The following is a 17,447-nucleotide window of genomic DNA, read 5'->3' on the forward strand; positions in this document are numbered from 1 at the left end:
CTACACATAACACCTCCCTCAAAGACACGCAAAGCTTCTTAAACCCAGGAGAAACCAAGTGTCTCGTCGCTGTCTTGAATACCATTCATTATCCACACGCTCTCTCGTTTGCTTCTCTTGCTCTCCCTCTTTCTCGCCGCTCTGACACGCCAGTTATGCGAACAGGTTCGGGATAGCTGCATCAAATCAAATCTCACCCCAAGCTTCAACAATTCAACGTACCAAGGTAGCGCTTCCGACGGCAACGGCTCATCATCCGCCAGTCCAACAGCCAGCAAATAAAGTGCTAGAGACTTTCGTGTACGTTCTCACCATCTCGGTCTCCCTTTTATCAGTGTCATTCCATTCCTCCTCTTTCCTCCTCTTGGGTCCTAACACCAGTGCTGATTGCCTCTCCACCGCTAGCATCTATCGCAAACTCATCACATCTCTACGCGGCTCCGCGAAAAAAATACCCATCACAAACTACAGTCATCTCAAATCAGTTTGAATGTCGTCCCTCAAGTTCCAACAGCCTGTATACAAGGTGTACGAGGTAAGTCAGCCTAGAGTCAATACGTGACCGACAGCGCCGCCACCCGCACCTCGGCCTGAGACTCGAGGCTAACACATGTTCTCACTTTGACACAGCCCGGCTATCATCCGCAACGGACCATAATAGTCGACGAGCAAATCGACTCTCCGGAGACACTGACGATTCGGCTAGAGGAAGAAGCAGCAGCACGTAACGGTGGGGACCTCGACGGGAATTCCCCGAATGGTCTTCTGCCCATGGCTGCCTACAAGACTCACCTGCAAGGTGTGTACCTACCATCTATACCACTGCCCATATCCTGTACAAGTGCTAATCCGGCCATGTTTGCTTGTAGGGTATGCAGAGTCCACATACCCGCCGTACGCGTCACAGCCATTTGCTTCACAACAGACCGAAAATGCCGCCTCCATTAACCAGCTTGCCTTTGCGGCCAATAACGCCGTAACAGGTCAATACCTACCTCAGACGAGCTCCAACATCACGGTCCTCTCTTGCCATCCCGGCACTGGAACGTACGGCACAAAGGTCGCTCTCAGAGTCTCCAGTCAATACGATATCCTTTCCGGGACCATGGCAGCATCAACACCCTACGTCTCCATCAGCTTTGGCTCTCAAAGATGCCCAGCGCATGTTCAGCGAGGATCTCCAGATGCGAACGGCTCCTGCATCTACGTTGTCACGGCCGATGCGCCTGAATTTCTGTCAACAGGATGCCCATCGCTCAGCAACGTGCCCCTGTCTTTGCTTGTTGAGACCGCCAACGGCAGCGAAATTGCGCGAGTACCAAACGCCGGCATGTTCTCCTACAGCGATGGTCAGGGTGGAGTTGGTAGTATTGGAGGTTCCGGTGCCGGGAGCCCGCCTGACCTGGATAGCCCGAAAGATCGATCACCCTCCCACCGAGCAAGCCCACCAACACACCATGGGCTTGAGGGGGAGTCGGCTACAACAACGTATGGTTTCCCTCCTGGCGTCTCGCCGACACAAGCACAGACCTACGGCCACAACACCAACAGCATGCTTGGGGCTTACCGAAGCGGGTCCTTCTCTGAGCATTACTCCCGGACAGGGCCAGTCCTGCGCTCACCGCATGGTTCAGGATGGGGATTTGGAGGACATATGGAGTCGATCCGAAGCCCGGCAACCACCATTCCTCATACTTCCCACACAGGATTGACCCGCACCAGTTTGTCGAGTATCAGCTCGTCATCTAGCGCACCGACCCTCACAAGAACAAGCACGATTCCTCAGCAAGGGGGCTCTGGTGGACATGGCGGCAATGGATACGGATACCCCTTGTATCAGAACAAGGCCACGCTCAACATTGTCGGTGACCTTGGGTCCATGGCGGAGAACTGGACCCAGGAAGAGTTTGAGAACAAGCGAAGGATCGTCATGTTCGACAAGTCACAACACGGTGCCGTTCTCACCACCAGATTCAAGCCCGTCAACGTGACGGAGAGGCCTTCAGGCGCCATTTGCATTAGCTGCATCTGGTGGGCTGAGAAGCAGGAGTGCTATGTCACATCGGTGGATACCATCCATTTGCTTGAGCAACTAGTTGCGGCGCCAAATCGATTCTCGGTGGAGGAGAGGAACCGAATCCGAAGGAACCTCGAAGGATTCCGCCCCTTGACGGTCAGCAAACAAAAGCCCGACAGCGAGGAGTTCTTCAAGGTCATCATGCAGTTCGGTAACCCCAAGCCGAGAAATATTGAGAAGGATATCAAGGTGTTTGCGTGGAAGATCTTGGATCAGGCGTTGAAGAAGATCATCTCCAAGTACAGCACTTCGCCATCGGCCCTCAGCATTCCCGCCGCACCATCTGCAACTGGTCCCCTGTACGGCCTGCCACCCACACCGAGCACAGTCTCGTCTACCGATCAGTCTTCAACGGGCTACATGGGTGCCAGTCACCATCTCGCCGACTCACTGGCAAGTCCACGGCCTCTTGGCGGTGCCTCCTCATGGACGCCGTACGGGACTTCGGGCAGGCCCATGTCGCCATCACGACAAACCAGCTCCCCCATGTCGGTACCCGGCCTCCGCATCTCGACCCTTTCGGGCGTGTATGACAACAGGGGATCCACACAAAGCCTTTCATCGCCGTATGGTATGACGAGTTCAACACAGCATAGCCCCCATTCGCATCATGCCCACGGCAATTACGTACAGTCCGGGGTGTCGGTATCACAAGGGCCCCGCGCATGGGATTCCAGCTATGGTGTGACGGATAGCTATGGCGCCGCACAAACCAGCCATACCCATAGCCAGGTTTATGGTGGCGGAGCCTATGCGGATGTACACCGCGCCTAAAGCGGTAATCCGACATGATAGCCTTTTCTGCCTAGCGATCAAGAAGCCAAGTGCAACAGGCATCTTTGGGCATTCTCTCGGCGAGCAGAAGCTAGCGGTCGCCCCCTCGTGAGTCATTTGCACAGCGGCCTTGCAGTGGGGTTGCAGCGGGCAATGATAATACGAAGCAACCTCCATCGCAAGCTTTGCTTCAAACGACGTATAAATCTTGATATCAAATACTCCGTCTACAACCCACCGGAGGCGATCTTAAGGGTCTGGTAATCGCATCTTGCCATGTTCAATCGCACGATTGTTGGCTGCCTCAAGTACCAGTCCCACGCGGAGTGTTTCCTTCCTCTGATACGGCATTCTGGGAGTGGAGTGGGAAATGATCAGCTGGCTGGTGGCACCCACCAATCACGGTGCGACTCAACTCACCCTTTTCGGAGGCCAAGACCTCTCGGGGTCATCCCGAGGCCATTTTGCATCCTACATTGCCGATCACCCTCGCCTTCGCATTGCTATCAAGAAGAAGGAATGCAAATGATGGAACTGACGGGGTTCAAGCGGACGATTCTACCATTATTATGGTGGCACCGAATCCAACCCAGCAAAATGTCGCTTATCTATCCGAATACCGAGGTGCACTATCGGTCATGGATTTCGGCATTCTTTCTACGTTTTCGAAGTGGGTGTGCGATGCATGTCCCCCGTGGGTTGGGTGTGTGACATGCATGGCATGCGCTCGGTGCCGTCGCAAGCAATCTGCCTTCTGCACTGCATAGCGACAGACTACTGCATGTCCCAAGGCGCAAGGCGCATAACGGGAAGCAAGCAAGCAATCAAGCAGGCTAGCAGATTACAATGGGCGCTTTTTTTTCTTCCCTTCTGTTGTACTACTGCTACTGGGCTTTTCTTCTTCATCATCTTTTTTGTCATTACATGCTTACGCGCGGCGGGTGTTGGGGCGATGAGGGGAGGCGGTGATATACCCTGCTTTTGCATCTTACTCATGAAGATTTTGTCAACGATTTTTTTACTTTTCATACTGTTATTTTTCTCGGATATGACGACGTGTTGGATGGTTGGTTGGTTGGTTGGTTGGTCGGATCTACTCTGGTGTTTTTGGACTCGGTGTGGCTTTTTCGTTTCTTTTTCTTTTTTTTCTGGATGATTTTGGATTGAAGGTTGTAATTGAGGCGAAATCCACCTACCTACCTACCTACCAGGTTTTCATATGATGTATGTTTGTACTCTAGTTCTTACCGATCGATTTAGCTACTGATACTAAGGCAAGCGGGTTTTGGGATGTATGGAATCTAATTCATGAGATATCTTCAACTTGTTTACATTGCATCCTTTGCATGAAAGCGTGAAAAGTGAATTCATCGCATGTGCTGGTTATTATTGTTTTCTTTCCTTTTTTTTTTTCTCATTCAAGCATCTCTCCCTCTTTCTTTCTGTTCTCTCTCTCTCTCTCTGTTTTTTTTTCTGGCATCTCAGCCACAACCCTTAGCAGTTTCCTCTGGAAGCCAATCCGCCCGATCCGTCCGCACTCCGTGGCGGTGGCATCTCCATCCAGACCGGATCGGATTGGGCTCAGCCCGTCCGTACTTGGCGGAAGCTGTATTCGAGATAAATCCCCGGCCGGCCCGCCCGGGCCGCCAATAATTAATGTCCGGATCTTTTGCTTTCCCATTATCGATTTATTGACGCTGTCGACACTAATTGACACTATTGACACTGCGCCGAGCCGGCCGGCAAGCAACCCCATCGTAGATCCCAAAGGAGCTCATAAAGAATTGATTGATAGTACCTTTGCCAGAATGTCGAAAGGAAACAATCAACCACTTCCGCCACCAAAAAAAAAAAAAAAAAAGAAAAAAAAGAAAAGGCAAGAACGAAAGAAACCCCATTGTCGTCAATGACCTAAGCTGCTATCAATTGATACCCAAAGCCACCTCAGGATCGAACAAACAAACAGTGCGGGGCCGGTATCCATCCGTTCGTCCCTACCTACCTACCTACCTACCTACCTACCTACTGTACTTTATTATTAGACCCGGAATTCTTTGTTCCCTCCCCAGGCACCACTGCACTGCACTGCACTGTCTCGTCTCGTCTCGAACTATCAAGGGCAAACATACCTCTACCTACCTACCTACCTACCTACCTACCTGTCCACTACCTACGCTACCTACCTACCTAAGGAACCTAGACGAATCGGACCAACCTGGAGCCTCGGGTAGGTAGACAGACAACCCTTCCCAGCAGCAATCCCAAGTGTCTATACATCTAGGTATTCATCCCCTTGGAGGTACCTACCTATGCAATAGGTTCGAGAAGGGGGAACATATATTACGGTCATGAGTTCTAGGACTAGGACAATGCAGATGCGTTTTCAAAAGGATCTCAAGTACTTTGAAAAGAAAAGCGTGCGATGGGTTAAGAAAGAAGTTCGTTCAACGTTATGTGCTACTGTATGCGACCTAGACTGAACTGCTAGAGAGCTGGAAAAAAGGAGATGTCATAGCTCGTAACTCCTGGTGTGCATCATGATCTGACAACGCAAGCAAGGAAGATGAGGACCGAAAAAAGAAAAAAGAAATGCATAAAGCGCGCTAGAGAGATAGAACAGGAAAAGGAGAGAAAAGGAAGAAGTAACCAAAAGCAAAAGGCCGCCCGCGTGCGACAAAAGAAACGAAGAGTGCAATGTCCGATATCCGACCCATGACTTGACCCAAATCCCAATCAAACAAACCAAAGAAACACGATCAAAGAATTGCTCCCCTCAACCCCATCATTAAGTCCATTCCACCACGAGACCCGCCCCCTAAGAACTACTCACACTATTCCTCTTGCTCCTCCCCGACATCCCCCAAAGACTCCACGAATCGCTTCGAGTCTTGGCCTTTGGCTTTGATGGTGCCTGCTGCTCCTGTCCCTTTGCCCCATCCTTCCCTCCATCCTTTCTGTCTCCCTTCCCTCCTGACCAGAGTCCCTTCCCAGCATCCGGTGTCTCAGCCGGCGACGGTTCCTGAGTCTCTCCCTGAACTTCCGCAATAGTTGCAACCGAAACATCTGTCTTCCCTTTTGAGTCCCCTTTCGCCCCATTTGCATTTGCATTTCCATCGGCAGCGGAAGCAGCGGCGAACGCGGCGAGAGGGGGGTGCGTGCTGAGAGCGGGGAGAATGGAAACATTGGTGATCTGGGCGTCGGGATTACTCCCATCTCCAGGACTCTCGATAGGCGCGGATGGGTTCTGTACTTGTGTGTTACTACCATCAGGCTGCTGGTCAAGAAAAAACTGCTCTGCGCCTTCACCTGGAATCGTGTTGGAGGTGGTGGTGATGAATGGTCCCGAAGCTGAGACGGGTTTTGTGACGGCAGTAGGAGGAACCGCGGGTGGTTGCTCGGAGGCTACTTCGGTAGAGGCGAGCTCGGTAGGTTCGGCGGGTTCGGCGGGTAGGGTGGAAGGATCGGTGACGGTGTCGCTACCGGTGCTCACAGCGTTGTTGACCGCGTCCTTGACGGAGCTGGTGACGGAGCTGACCGCGTTCAACGCCTTGTCCAGGGCTTCATCAGCGGCGGAAGCAATGGCGGAAGCTTCGTTGGTGATGGCTTCCTTGACGCTTTCGGTGCTGTTGTTCGCTTTGTCCTTGCCGTCTTCGTCCTTAGCTCCAACCTCGACTGCATCGTCCGCAACCTGCTTGTCTTGCTCTTCTTCACTGACACCCTTGACATCAACCTGTCCACCATCACCGTTTACCTTCTCATCGTCATCCCCAGAAGCATCACCCCCTTTCCCGGCACCATCACCATTACCATGTGCCTCCTTGCCGTCCTTTCCATCCTTCCCTCCCACCCCTGGAAACAACCAGCTAGTGGCACTCCAGTTTCCATTACCACTACCGCTTCCCTGACTTCCCGCAATCTCTGGTCCGCCAACAGTCGACGTCACCGCTTCGGGAATGGTCTTTGGTACTGCAGCCGCAGCAGGTGCTGCTGCAGCGACTACCGGCGGGGCAGGTCCATGAGCAGCACTCGTGTTCCTCCTCTTCTTACCAAGCGGAAATCCCCATCCACCAGACTTGCCAGTGCTTGTCTGGCTCTGGCTCAGCGCTTGAATGGCAGCGTCGTTGGTGGTAGTTGACGAGGAAGTAGACGGTCGGAGTTCGGGATCGGATTTGACCGAGTTGAGAGCTCGTTGGGTCAGCTGATCCGGTTCAGCGGCGGTGGCGGCGACGGCGGGAGACTGAGACTCGGTGGTTGGTTCAGTAGAGGTCAACTGTGTCTTGGACTGGGCTGCCTCGGGGTTGGGCTGGACGGCGGAAGCGGAAGTGGCGTGAGGTAGCTGTTCGGGGCTTGAACCTGATGTCGCTGTCGGGAAACCCTTGATACTAGCCTTGCTGGCCTTGGAAGTCAAGGTCTTCTTAGCGTCATCCTTCTTGCTCTTGTCCTTGTCGGCGGTCTTGTCCTTGTCAGCAGCCTTCTTCTTGTTCTTCCGTACTCCTAGCCATGATCCCCAACCACCTTCAGAGGGAGTCTGTTGTCCTGGCGGCTTGTCATCTGCCTTGGCAGAGGGAAGTGGAATCTTGGATGGCTTGGACTGGGACTCGGAGACAGGTTCAACCGGCTTAGACACCACATCATGGGCATCAACAAGCGGTGCACCTCCTCCCGGAGTCTCAGGCTCCTCACCAACAAGTTCAACCTCATCTGCTCCTGGAGCTTTACCAACAGTCGTGGCATGGGCCTCAATCGGCCGGTCAGCAGCGAGCTCATGGACTCCTCCAACAGCACCCACATCAACCGGCAGCGGTAGCGTAGCCGTAGAGTTCTGATACTCCACAGCTGTAAACGCTACCGAGTTGGAAAGGGTATCTGTCACGGAGTCCGTCAGGCTTGGGTTGGCAAAGTTGATAGTCGAAGCTGATGGGGTGATGTCCTCTGGGATGGTGGGAAGGGTGTCAATGATGGCACCAGTAGGGCTGATAATGTGTGTCTGGATTTCAATGGGCGGCACAAGGTCGTAGGATAGCTGGTCTTGGTCGACAACGGTCGGTTCCGGTTGGGCCTCAGATTGTTGTTCCTCGATCGTCGGTTGAACTGCGTGGTGCTCCACCACTGGTTGGACCTCGGGTTGCACCTCATCCCGTCCCGGTTGGGCGACTTGGGCCATGTCCTCGGTGTTGGTGTTGTCCTTGTCATCCTTGGGCTCGTCCTGCTGTGTAACTTCGGGCCGCGCTTGGGCAGCGGCAGTCTCTGGTGCAGCCTCACTTTCCCGCAGTTGCGGTTGGGTCTCAGGCTCTGGTTCCACGACAGAAGCACCACCACCACTAGCGATCTTTGAGCTGCTCTTCTTCCTCTTTGTGGTCTTCTTTTTCTTGGGCGAGCTGGCGGGCTCTGTGGGCGCATCCGATTGGCCCTCAAGCGCCAGTGGCTCCGGGGTCGTTTCAGGCTCAGGCTTCTTCTGCTCGGACTTCGGGGCAGGAGCGAGTGCCTGATCCAAGCTCAACGGCTCGTCCTTGGGCTGGTTTGCCTGCTTGCTGGAACCCCAGGGCCAAAAGATCTTGTAAGCCGGTTGTGGCGGGGATTGTGGTGGTGATTGCAGAGAGGAGCGGATATCCGGGCTGGAAGGGCTGGAAGTCGGGGGTGCGAGGATTTCGGTAGGCTCGGGGGAGAGTTTGGAGTCTTTGCGGTCTCTGTTCGTCTTCTTCTTCGTTGGCTTTGCGGGACCTGGGCGTGAGAGAACTGGCTGGGTTGCCGTTTCCTGGGGTGTTTCCTGGGGTGTTTCGGCTGGCGTTTCCGCCGCCTGAGTTGTAGACTCTGCCTGGACTGGAGCTGTGGACACTTCAGCGGGATTGACAGTCTTCTTCTTTGCCTTGCGCTTCTTCTTGGGGGACTTGGGGCTGGTGGTAAGCTCATCGATGGGAGCCTGCTCCCCTGGTGTGTGTCCCTCACTCACTGGTTGAACGGGAGTCTGCGGTCGCTCCTTCATGCTCTTGAGCACTCGCTTAGCCTGGTCGAACGCTGACATCTGAGACTTTGGAGTCGCAGAATCGTGAGGCCCCTGATGTGCCTGATCAGACTCTCGTGTAAGCTCGTCTTCAAACGCAGTGTTCTTTATCGCAGCCTCAGGCAAGTCAACTCTTCCTGAAATGATCTCTACAGGTGCCGCCAGAACTCCCGTACTACCCGATTGCGCCTTATTTCCCTCTGAAGTGGAAAATGTCAATGACTTGTTCCAATCCTTGCCTTCATCATAAGACGGTGTCCAGTTCCAAATACCTTTTGCAGGTTTGTCCTTGGATGCCTCAAGCGAGAGAGGCTCGGGTGACGCAATGTCTCGGGCGGGGATCTCGGAGGGGGTTGCGTCCGAAGAGGCGACGGACATGACGGGCGAGAGAGTTGCCGATGCTCGCTTTTTGGCTTCGGCCAACTTGGCCTTCCTTTTGAGGTTCTTCTTGCGGCTCTTGCTGGGGCTGCTGGGGCTGGCGGTTACGGAGGCAGGGGAATCTTCGGCGAAGGACTCAGAGTTGAGACCGTTCTGGGGGGTACGAAAACCTTCTGGTGGTGTCTGGACGCTCTCCCGTGGTTGGGGGGTGACTGGACGTTCGAGCTCCTTTTGCGCGGAGGTGTAGACGAGGCCCTCCATGGGTGTTCGCAAGGTCTCCATGGGTGTGCTGAATGCTTCCTCCTCTTTAGTTTCTGCCTCCGGCTCCTTGATCTCAGGTTCGTTATGCTCAAGCTGCGACTCCAACTCTTTGTGTTCTGTTTCCTGCTTTTGTGCGATGTCCGGCTCACTGTGCTCGATGTGCTCAACATGTGGCTGTTGTTCGTGGCGTTCCACCTCCTTCTGCTCATGTGCCACTGGCGTGCCCTGCTCGTGCTCTTGTTTTCCCTCCACCTTCTCTTCCGAGGTATCATCATCAACAACCGCATCCAATGGAATCATGATTGGCTCTTCTACCTCCGGCTCCGGCTCCAGTATCGATTCCCTGTCCGGCTCGTGATGGGAATCCCGCTCAATGGAGAAATCGGGAGAGAATCTGGGAGAGAGTTCTACAGCTCCGTCGGTAGGCAGTTCATTGTATTCAGCTGGCTGCAACCCGAGCGCGGCTTCCAACGAAGGAGAAGTGGCAGGGGACACCCACTGGTCCGCTTCGAGCTCCTTGACTTGGTCTTGTTCGTGAAACTCGTGTCGAGGAGACTCAGATCGAGGAGGAGGGGTGACTGGTCGGTAGATGGTGTGCTCGTGCTGCTGGACGGGAGTAGCAGTGGCAGGGGCAATGGAGTTGTCGTTGAACTCGACGTGCTTTGTCTCGGTGGCAATGGAGAATGTCTCCTTTGTGATTTCGACTTCGGCTGGTTGGGGAAGGGGTTCTTCGAGGCCGAGACTTTCGACTTGTGTTGTTGCTGCTGTCGCGAAGTCGTCTGCTGGCTCGTTGGTATCGCGTTTCTTGGTGGAGTTCATCTCTTCATAAACCTCCAACAAGCCCCTCATGAACTTTCTAGCCAAAGCCATCCCCTGTGGCGTTTCCTGTTGTCCCTGTGTTTCATCCTCCTCCTGAGCCCTCAACACCCTTCCAGGGTCTTGAAATGCCTTTCTCGCCCAGCCCTTGACGAATTCGTCCAGCCATTTGTCCTCGCTGTCAGTCGGTTGTTGTTCCAAAACCCCAATAACAGTAAAAGCATCCAATCGCCCTCCCAACTCGAGCATCTCCTTCTTGGCCAGTTGCTCCAACCCGCGGAGTTCATACTTTTTCGCAGCTCCATACACCTCTACTGCCGTCCGAAAGCGGCTCACAGTCAGTTGGCGTTCCGGGATCACCGGCCATCCAGTATACCGGAGGGTGTGGTATTTGTCTGGTGAGTACAGATATTGGACCAAGACATGGCCGGCCTGGGGGGAAATGTCGGCAAAGTTGATGACGTATCCCGAGACACCTGGAGATAGAGGATTGGATGCAGAGTTGGGTTGCTGAGAGGAGAAGTATGAAGCGGTCCTGGAGAGGGATCTGGGACCTTGGGAAGGACTCAAAGCGGGGGAGGTAATAGGGGAGGCGACGGAGTTGGTGATGCAGAGAAGAGCAAGGAGGGAATGCTGTTCAAGAAAGGCGCGGTGAACGAGGAGAGGAGCGCCCGTTGAGAACTGGAGGGCTACAAGAGAGGTTGTGAAGGGTCTGGTTGGCATGGGAGTTAGCATGATACTATGGTCTTGATGGACTGGAGAGGAGCAAAACATACGAAATCTCAAAGCCATCCTGACTGTCCTGCGTCATGCCGTTTGGAAGCTTTCCAGAAGCCTTCAGGTCATGCTGGTGACCCCGAGGGCGAACTGTGCTCGCCATGCTGATGGGGAAACTGGGTATCTGATTTCCGGTGAAAGTGTTGGCCAGCAAGTTGACAAAAGAGGACTAGCTCCTCAAGATGAAGAAAAAAGATGCAGTAGGGTCTGGTACCCAGCAAAAAGGGAACAGGCCTGGGTGATGCTGGAGGTGGGGACTGAAGAAGAAAAGAAAGCCAGACAGAAAGCGAGGAGATGGGGAGCGAGGCTCGTCTCGAGTTTTATCGACCACTCCTCCACATCATGCCCTTTCCCAGTCATCTTCCTCAATGTTTGCACCGAAGTTGATGGCCAGCCGCATGCGCTGCGCTGTCTCCAGTCCGAATCACACCAAATGATAACCAGTCCACCCACGGGATCGGTTCTTCGGAAACATGGCATGCCATCCCTGACAGCTCTGATAATATAGACGCACTGCGTCGATACCCAACAATGCCGCGCTTGCGTCGTCGCGCGTTTTGGTCGGTTGACGCCCTACCCAGACCGGGATCCAAGCCAAACAAGGCGTCGGAATGCCGTGATGCCTCGATATCCCCTCAGACCTGGGCGGCCAGTCAGCCCCAAGTGGGATGATTCGACTGCGGGGTGCCAACACAACGTCAACAAGCAGGGTGCCGCATCCACCAATCAGACCGTGCCGACGCCCAATGCCGCACGACGCAGCTTCATTGGCGTGCAGTAGACTACGGCGAGTACGGAGACTACGTGCAGTGTTTCCCCGCGCCAACCCGTGATCGTCAGCATTGTCGTCTACCAGCAGCCGGGCTAATGCATGCTCTTAATCGCTTGCTGCTCATGATCTCAACAATGTTGGGCCTTGTGATGTCAGGTGAGAAGCCGACGGGCCTATTTTTGTTGGATTGTCTCTCACATGGGGTCCATGGAGATCCATCCAAGGTGCATATTGAGCGTTCGGCTCGGGTGCTTGTCCCTGCTCTGCACGTTATCTTCCTCTTCGCTGTTTCGCAAAGCATGATCAAGATAATCGTAAAACCAGGGTCTCGGATGCGCCCTATGCGGCACCAGTGAACTCTCGATAGCGTGTAAACAAACCCGAGTTTGGTTATCTCTGATCTGCAAATACCGCAAACACATGATTTGGAGGGATCCATAGCTCAGCCCATGAGGAGGGATTTCTCCTCATTTTGTCAGCCATGGTCATCGGACAGTGCAACGGTCGATCCCGACAAGGGTCAGAGATCTCCCGTCGTCAACGATCTTGTCAATACGGTCTTCATCCCTGTTGAAGATGTGTTTCGATGTTGTTTTTGTGGACATGACACCATATGGGTTCGGTAAATGCTCATCGAGGTCTTTGCGGTCGAGACCTGGTTGGCACCAACGGCTGGTGTATCGTTCGAGGCATTGCGCATCAATGTCGAGGAAAGGAATGGATGCTTGTGAGTTGTCTCCTCGTGGTCATGCATATCTGGTTGGTGATGGTGTCGCACTCTTTGGCATCTGTATTCCCTCCTAGGGGCCACATCACAGAGACCAAAGTATTCGCTGACAGTGATTAGACGAAGATTGTGCACCATCGCAATCTTGATGATCTTTCCTCGTTCGTTGTTGGTGTATTTCTTCCCGACGGAGACTCTGACCGAACGAGGTGGTTGACGGTTGGATTGTGTATCGTATCCAGCTTGGCTCGAGTGGCTTCGGTATGGTGTTTTTATGGAGGTTTTTCGAGGAGAGTTTGAACCGTGGAGCTGATTCCTTGGTCAACTTGATGGGACTCGATGGCCTTCTGGCAATGGAAAAGAAGTCCGTATTGATGGCGTTCCTCATGGCAGTCGGACGAGCCGTGGGCGTCGGTCGTTGATTGTCATGGGCTGTTTTCCTTTTCTTTCTTTTTTGCGTGTGATGTGCCCTTGGGCGTGGTTGGGTGTATTTGGTGTCCTGGGACCTGTTTTTCTCCGTCTCCAACGCGAAGTCAACCTGGAACAGTGTCCGAGTGGCCTGTACAGTCGGACCCAACCCAAGTACCTACCTTAGTCCCTGGTCCGCATGCAAAATTGGTGATACACCCCGCGCGCGCGCAACACAAAGAAGCGGGAAGAGGAGGAAAGAACGACACTCGGCACATCCACGGCATATCCTCTCCATACTGCCTCCTTCCACATACCTCGACGAAACGAGAAAACAGTCTCTGCCCAACGAAGCCAGGAAAGGCAAAAAGAGAAGGACCTGGACCATGAGTGGGTTAGCCTCACGCAAACAATACCGGCCTCACTTGTGAATAGAACGGCAACCGGCTGAGTCATTCGCAAGTAGGTAAAGGCCTTGTCTGTTCAACTCGGTAATCTCTCGAGTGTCCATGAGGTGGTTTCTTCCTCGTGGTTGAAGTTGGGAGAGGCAGCCGGGATCCTGGACGAAGCAAAGCAAGGTGTATGTGCCGACTTCCTTCTCCCACCCACAATCATCTTCTCTCCCCCATGTCGATATGTAAATTGATTGGTTGTATTCTTCTCCTCCCCTTCACGATCCAGCAATTCCCGCTCCTCCATGCTGAGTGGCTTGATGGTCGAATGCACCATTGCTGGTAACCTTTCCGGAGAAAGTCGAGGCCCCTGCCGCCGAGGAAAGGACCGAGGTTCCTGAAGAGAAGCCCGTTCAACCCGAGGGTGGCTTGAGCAGGGCACCGTACAAGAAAATGTGCAAAAGTTCATTTTTCAATTCGGGAAAGCAGCTCGGTCCGCATCCAAGCCCGTATGATATAATGGGACGCCGGGGAAAAAAACGACCGAGCCCAAAGAACGAAGCAACGGCATTCTACATGGCACAACCAAACGGCATCCGACGTTTCCCTTTCGTTGCATTTCTCTGTTAACGAGATTACATCGCGAAGCCGGGCGGACTTTTGACTACTGATTCTACAAGGCAAGTAGGTATGCATATCCCAAGTGTGGAGTACGGCAGATGGGAAAGGTGATTCCATGTTGCCGTTTTCCCGACGTCACCTAACAATCAGTCCGAGAACCTGGCGATGAAGCCGTCAATTATTGTCAATAATGACTTCCTACCCAGGCTTCAGTTGACGGATTTGACATCCGGTTCCTGATCCAGCTCCTCGTTCCGTCGTATGGATCCATATGTATGGAAAGAGTTCCTTTTGGAGAACTTGGCGAGCCGAACAGATTTCGACCAACAGGCGAGAAGCAGACAAGGGACAACCAGTGGAAGCGAATGCAAGACGACGCCAGAAATGGCTGCATATTCCGAGTTCCTCGTGGGTTAAGACGAGACCGGCGGGGCCATTGTTCGGATGATGCGATTCGTCGACAGCCCCCCCGAGTCGAAAGTACCTGCATCGTTAGTGCCCAAGATATGCATGTTGGAAGGGGGAAAAGGAGGAAAGGAACATGATCGCCACGGTCTGGCAAGACTTCCCTTGGACTGGGGCGACTGCAACACCGTTACATTCGGCTGCGTGTTAGTGGCTCCATTAACAGAACTTCTCCAGAACCCCCAGAGAATCTTTCCATCCCCAGCCGCACGACCCCTGCAGCAGCAGCGAACCGAGGATTCGAACAGACATCAATCATGGAATTTTGCTTTCGGCATCCAACCTCTTTCGTCGGTTCCACTCGGCAATAACTTCCCTGCCCGTAGCCTACAACCACACTTGGCTCCTTCGACGGCACGACCCATGCCACAATAACACACACTCGCACTCTTTCGCTCTCGCTACTCAGCAAAGAACCACTCGACGGCGGCATTCTGGCCTAACCCCTGCTTTGGAAGGGTATAGCCGAGTGGCATATACACGGCGCGGCCGGATACCGACACTTAAACCAAGCAGCCGCAAAATGTTACACTCGTCAACACAAGTGATGCGGGATGTATTCAACCTCTGGGAATGAGGTTCCACTGCCATCATGCCGTATCACCACCAAAAACGGCATGGGATGCGACGCTAGAGCAGAGTGGATATGATATCTTGCTTGGGTAATTCGTCGAGAGTCGGAGAGCACCACGGCCTCGGGATGTCAAGAGGGGAAGGGCAGAGAAAGAAAGAGGGGAAAAAGTACTTATGGTGATGATCTCCCATGTTGATGAGTAGTTCCCTTGTCTTTTTCAGATCAGTCATCTCCAACATGGCTGTCCCTTCGCTCCGCCGGGCCCTGCTTCTGGCAGCTGCCGCCGCCTTGCCTTTCTCCCAGCTTGTAGCTGGCCAGACTATCCAGACTGAGGATGGTGTTGTTTTGGGTGCGTCTTCCACGTCTCCGCCTTCGCGGTGACTACCACTAACACAAATTAGAGGCCAACAAAAAGACCGTTGCCCCTGCCGGCAAAGCCGTCGCCGACTCAAATGCTCCCGAGGCCTTTGTCTTGACCGACGATGTCATCGCCAACCTTAGCGACCACAACCTCTCCAACATCACCCTCTTTGCTTTCCCCGAGGACGATGGCACCACCGAGGTCCAGAAGCGCACTCTTCTTGCCAGCTCCGGCTGCAAGACCGCGCCGGGTGACCTTCTCTGGCCCAACCGTTCCACCTGGAAGGTCTTTGACCTCTTGACCGGCGGCGCCCTCATCGAGACCGTCCCGATTGGTGCCGTCTGCTACCCCAATTCGGGCGTCTACAACGCCGCCAAATGCCAGACCATCATGGCCAACTGGACTTCTTCTGACCTGCACACCGCCGATCCCACGTCCATCATGTTCCCCATGTTCCAGGGCGAGACTTGCATGCCCCAGAACGGCAATTCGTCTACCTGCACGCTCGGCGGATTCCCCGTTTATGCCGTCAAGGCCACCAATGTCGCCCAAATCCAGCTCGCTATCAACTTTGCTAGAAACTTGAACTTGAGGTTGGTAGTCAAGAACACGGGCCATGATTTCCTCGGCAAGAGCACTGGTTATGGTGCCCTGTCAATCTGGACGCACAACCTCAAGAAGCTGGAGTACATCAAGTCCATCAAGACTCCGTCCTATTCCGGCCCCGCCTTTACGATTGGCGCCGGTATTGAGGTCAAGGAGCTATACGAGGCTGCCAATAAACACGACGTCACTGCCATCGGCGGCGATTGCCACACGGTCGGTGTTGCAGGAGGTTTCACCGCCGGCGGTGGTCACTCTCCCATGACCTCCATCGCCGGGCTTGGGTCTGACCAAGTCCTCTCCATCGATGTCGTCCTGCCCAACGGCCGCTTCGTTACCGCCGACGAGACGCACAACCCCGACCTCTTTTGGGCCCTCCGCGGCGGCGGCGGTGCCACCTTTGGCGTCGTAACCGGTATGACCGTCAAAGTGTGGCCCAAGACCAACATCTCAGGTATGACCCTCACCGTCATGTCCGGCAACAACTCTGCTCTTTCCAACGACGTCTTCTGGGAGGGCATGTACGCCTACTGGCGCCGCTTCCCGGAGTACGCCAAGGCCGGCACGCATGGGTACTCGCTGGTTTTCCCGTCCCCTCTGACTGACGGGTTCGCCTTCCTGATGAATCCCTTCTGGGCTCCCGGGATGAAGCTAGCAGACTTGAAGACGCTCGTCCAACCTTTACTCGACGAGTGGACCAAGATTGGATTCAACGCTGGCTTGGTCGGATCCCCCAAGTTCTTCTCGTACGATAACTACTACGATGCTTGGACCGCCAACTATCCTCCCGAGGCGGTGAGTACTACCTCCGTCCGCACCGCCTCGCGCCTCTTCCCGGCCAAGAACTGGGAAGACGAGGAGACGCTCACGGGCATGATGAAGGCCGTGCGGTCTGTCGTTGAGGACGGGTCGGCTCTTGTTCAGTATAACATGCAGGCTAAAGCCCCCGCTGGGACTCCTGACAGCGCGGCCAACTCGCACTGGCGCGATACGGTGTGGTACGGTATTTTTGGCACTTCTTGGAATTCCAGCCTCAATGCTGCTGGCGTGGAGGCCATCAACAGGAAGATTACCGAGGATTGGATGGGTAGACTTCGGGGTTATGGACCTGGGGGGTATTTGAATGAGGGGGATGTGATGGAGCCGGAATTCGGGGAGGCGTATTTCGGAAGCAATTATGAGAGGTTGAGACAGATCAAGAAGGCGGTTGATCCCACGGGACTGTTTTGGGCGCCGACGGCGGTTGGGTCGGAGGAGTGGGAGGTGCAGGGCCAGAAGAAGTGGTTGACGCTGCAGACGGGCAAGTTGTGTAAGAAGGTGGATTTGTAGAAGTAGATGGCCTGGGGGTTATGATGACTGATGGCTGTAAGCTGTCATGTTTGCATATTGATGGAATAATTGCACGTTATGTATTTCTGATGGCATTTATAATGACATGTG

At 54.0% G+C, this 17,447-nt stretch overlaps 4 protein-coding genes across 4 annotated transcripts; 3 read left to right on the top strand and 1 right to left on the bottom strand.

Annotated features, from left to right (window-relative positions):
* Positions 1 to 281: 281 nt before the first annotated feature.
* Positions 282 to 3,194, top strand: B0T23DRAFT_55661 (ACON-3). The gene is made up of 4 exons (XM_062841452.1): positions 282 to 300; positions 406 to 535; positions 631 to 799; positions 870 to 3,194. The coding sequence occupies exons 2-4, from the start codon at positions 491 to 493 to the stop codon at positions 2,849 to 2,851; spliced, it is 2,196 nt and encodes a 731-aa protein (XP_062687894.1). The 5' UTR covers positions 282 to 300; positions 406 to 490; the 3' UTR covers positions 2,852 to 3,194.
* B0T23DRAFT_55629 (uncharacterized protein) lies at positions 3,195 to 4,082 on the top strand. Its single transcript, XM_062841451.1, has one exon. The coding sequence runs from the start codon at positions 3,537 to 3,539 to the stop codon at positions 4,005 to 4,007; it is 471 nt and encodes a 156-aa protein (XP_062687895.1). The 5' UTR covers positions 3,195 to 3,536; the 3' UTR covers positions 4,008 to 4,082.
* Positions 4,083 to 5,284: 1,202 nt separating this feature from the next.
* On the bottom strand, positions 5,285 to 11,318 carry B0T23DRAFT_55608 (uncharacterized protein). The gene is made up of 2 exons (XM_062841450.1): positions 11,084 to 11,318; positions 5,285 to 11,019 (listed from the first exon to the last, which is right to left on the bottom strand). The coding sequence occupies exons 1-2, from the start codon at positions 11,185 to 11,187 to the stop codon at positions 5,667 to 5,669; spliced, it is 5,457 nt and encodes a 1,818-aa protein (XP_062687896.1). The 5' UTR covers positions 11,188 to 11,318; the 3' UTR covers positions 5,285 to 5,666.
* A 3,962-nt stretch (positions 11,319 to 15,280) lies between these two features.
* Positions 15,281 to 17,336, top strand: B0T23DRAFT_327690 (uncharacterized protein; the record flags this gene model as incomplete). Its single annotated transcript, XM_062835637.1, has 2 exons — positions 15,281 to 15,392; positions 15,445 to 17,336. The coding sequence occupies 2 exons, from the start codon at positions 15,281 to 15,283 to the stop codon at positions 17,334 to 17,336; spliced, it is 2,004 nt and encodes a 667-aa protein (XP_062687897.1).
* Positions 17,337 to 17,447: the final 111 nt, after the last annotated feature.

This window comes from Neurospora hispaniola (assembly GCF_033458365.1).
Source record: "Neurospora hispaniola strain FGSC 10403 chromosome Unknown B0T23scaffold_13, whole genome shotgun sequence".
Classification (NCBI taxonomy): Eukaryota; Fungi; Ascomycota; class Sordariomycetes; order Sordariales; family Sordariaceae; genus Neurospora; species Neurospora hispaniola.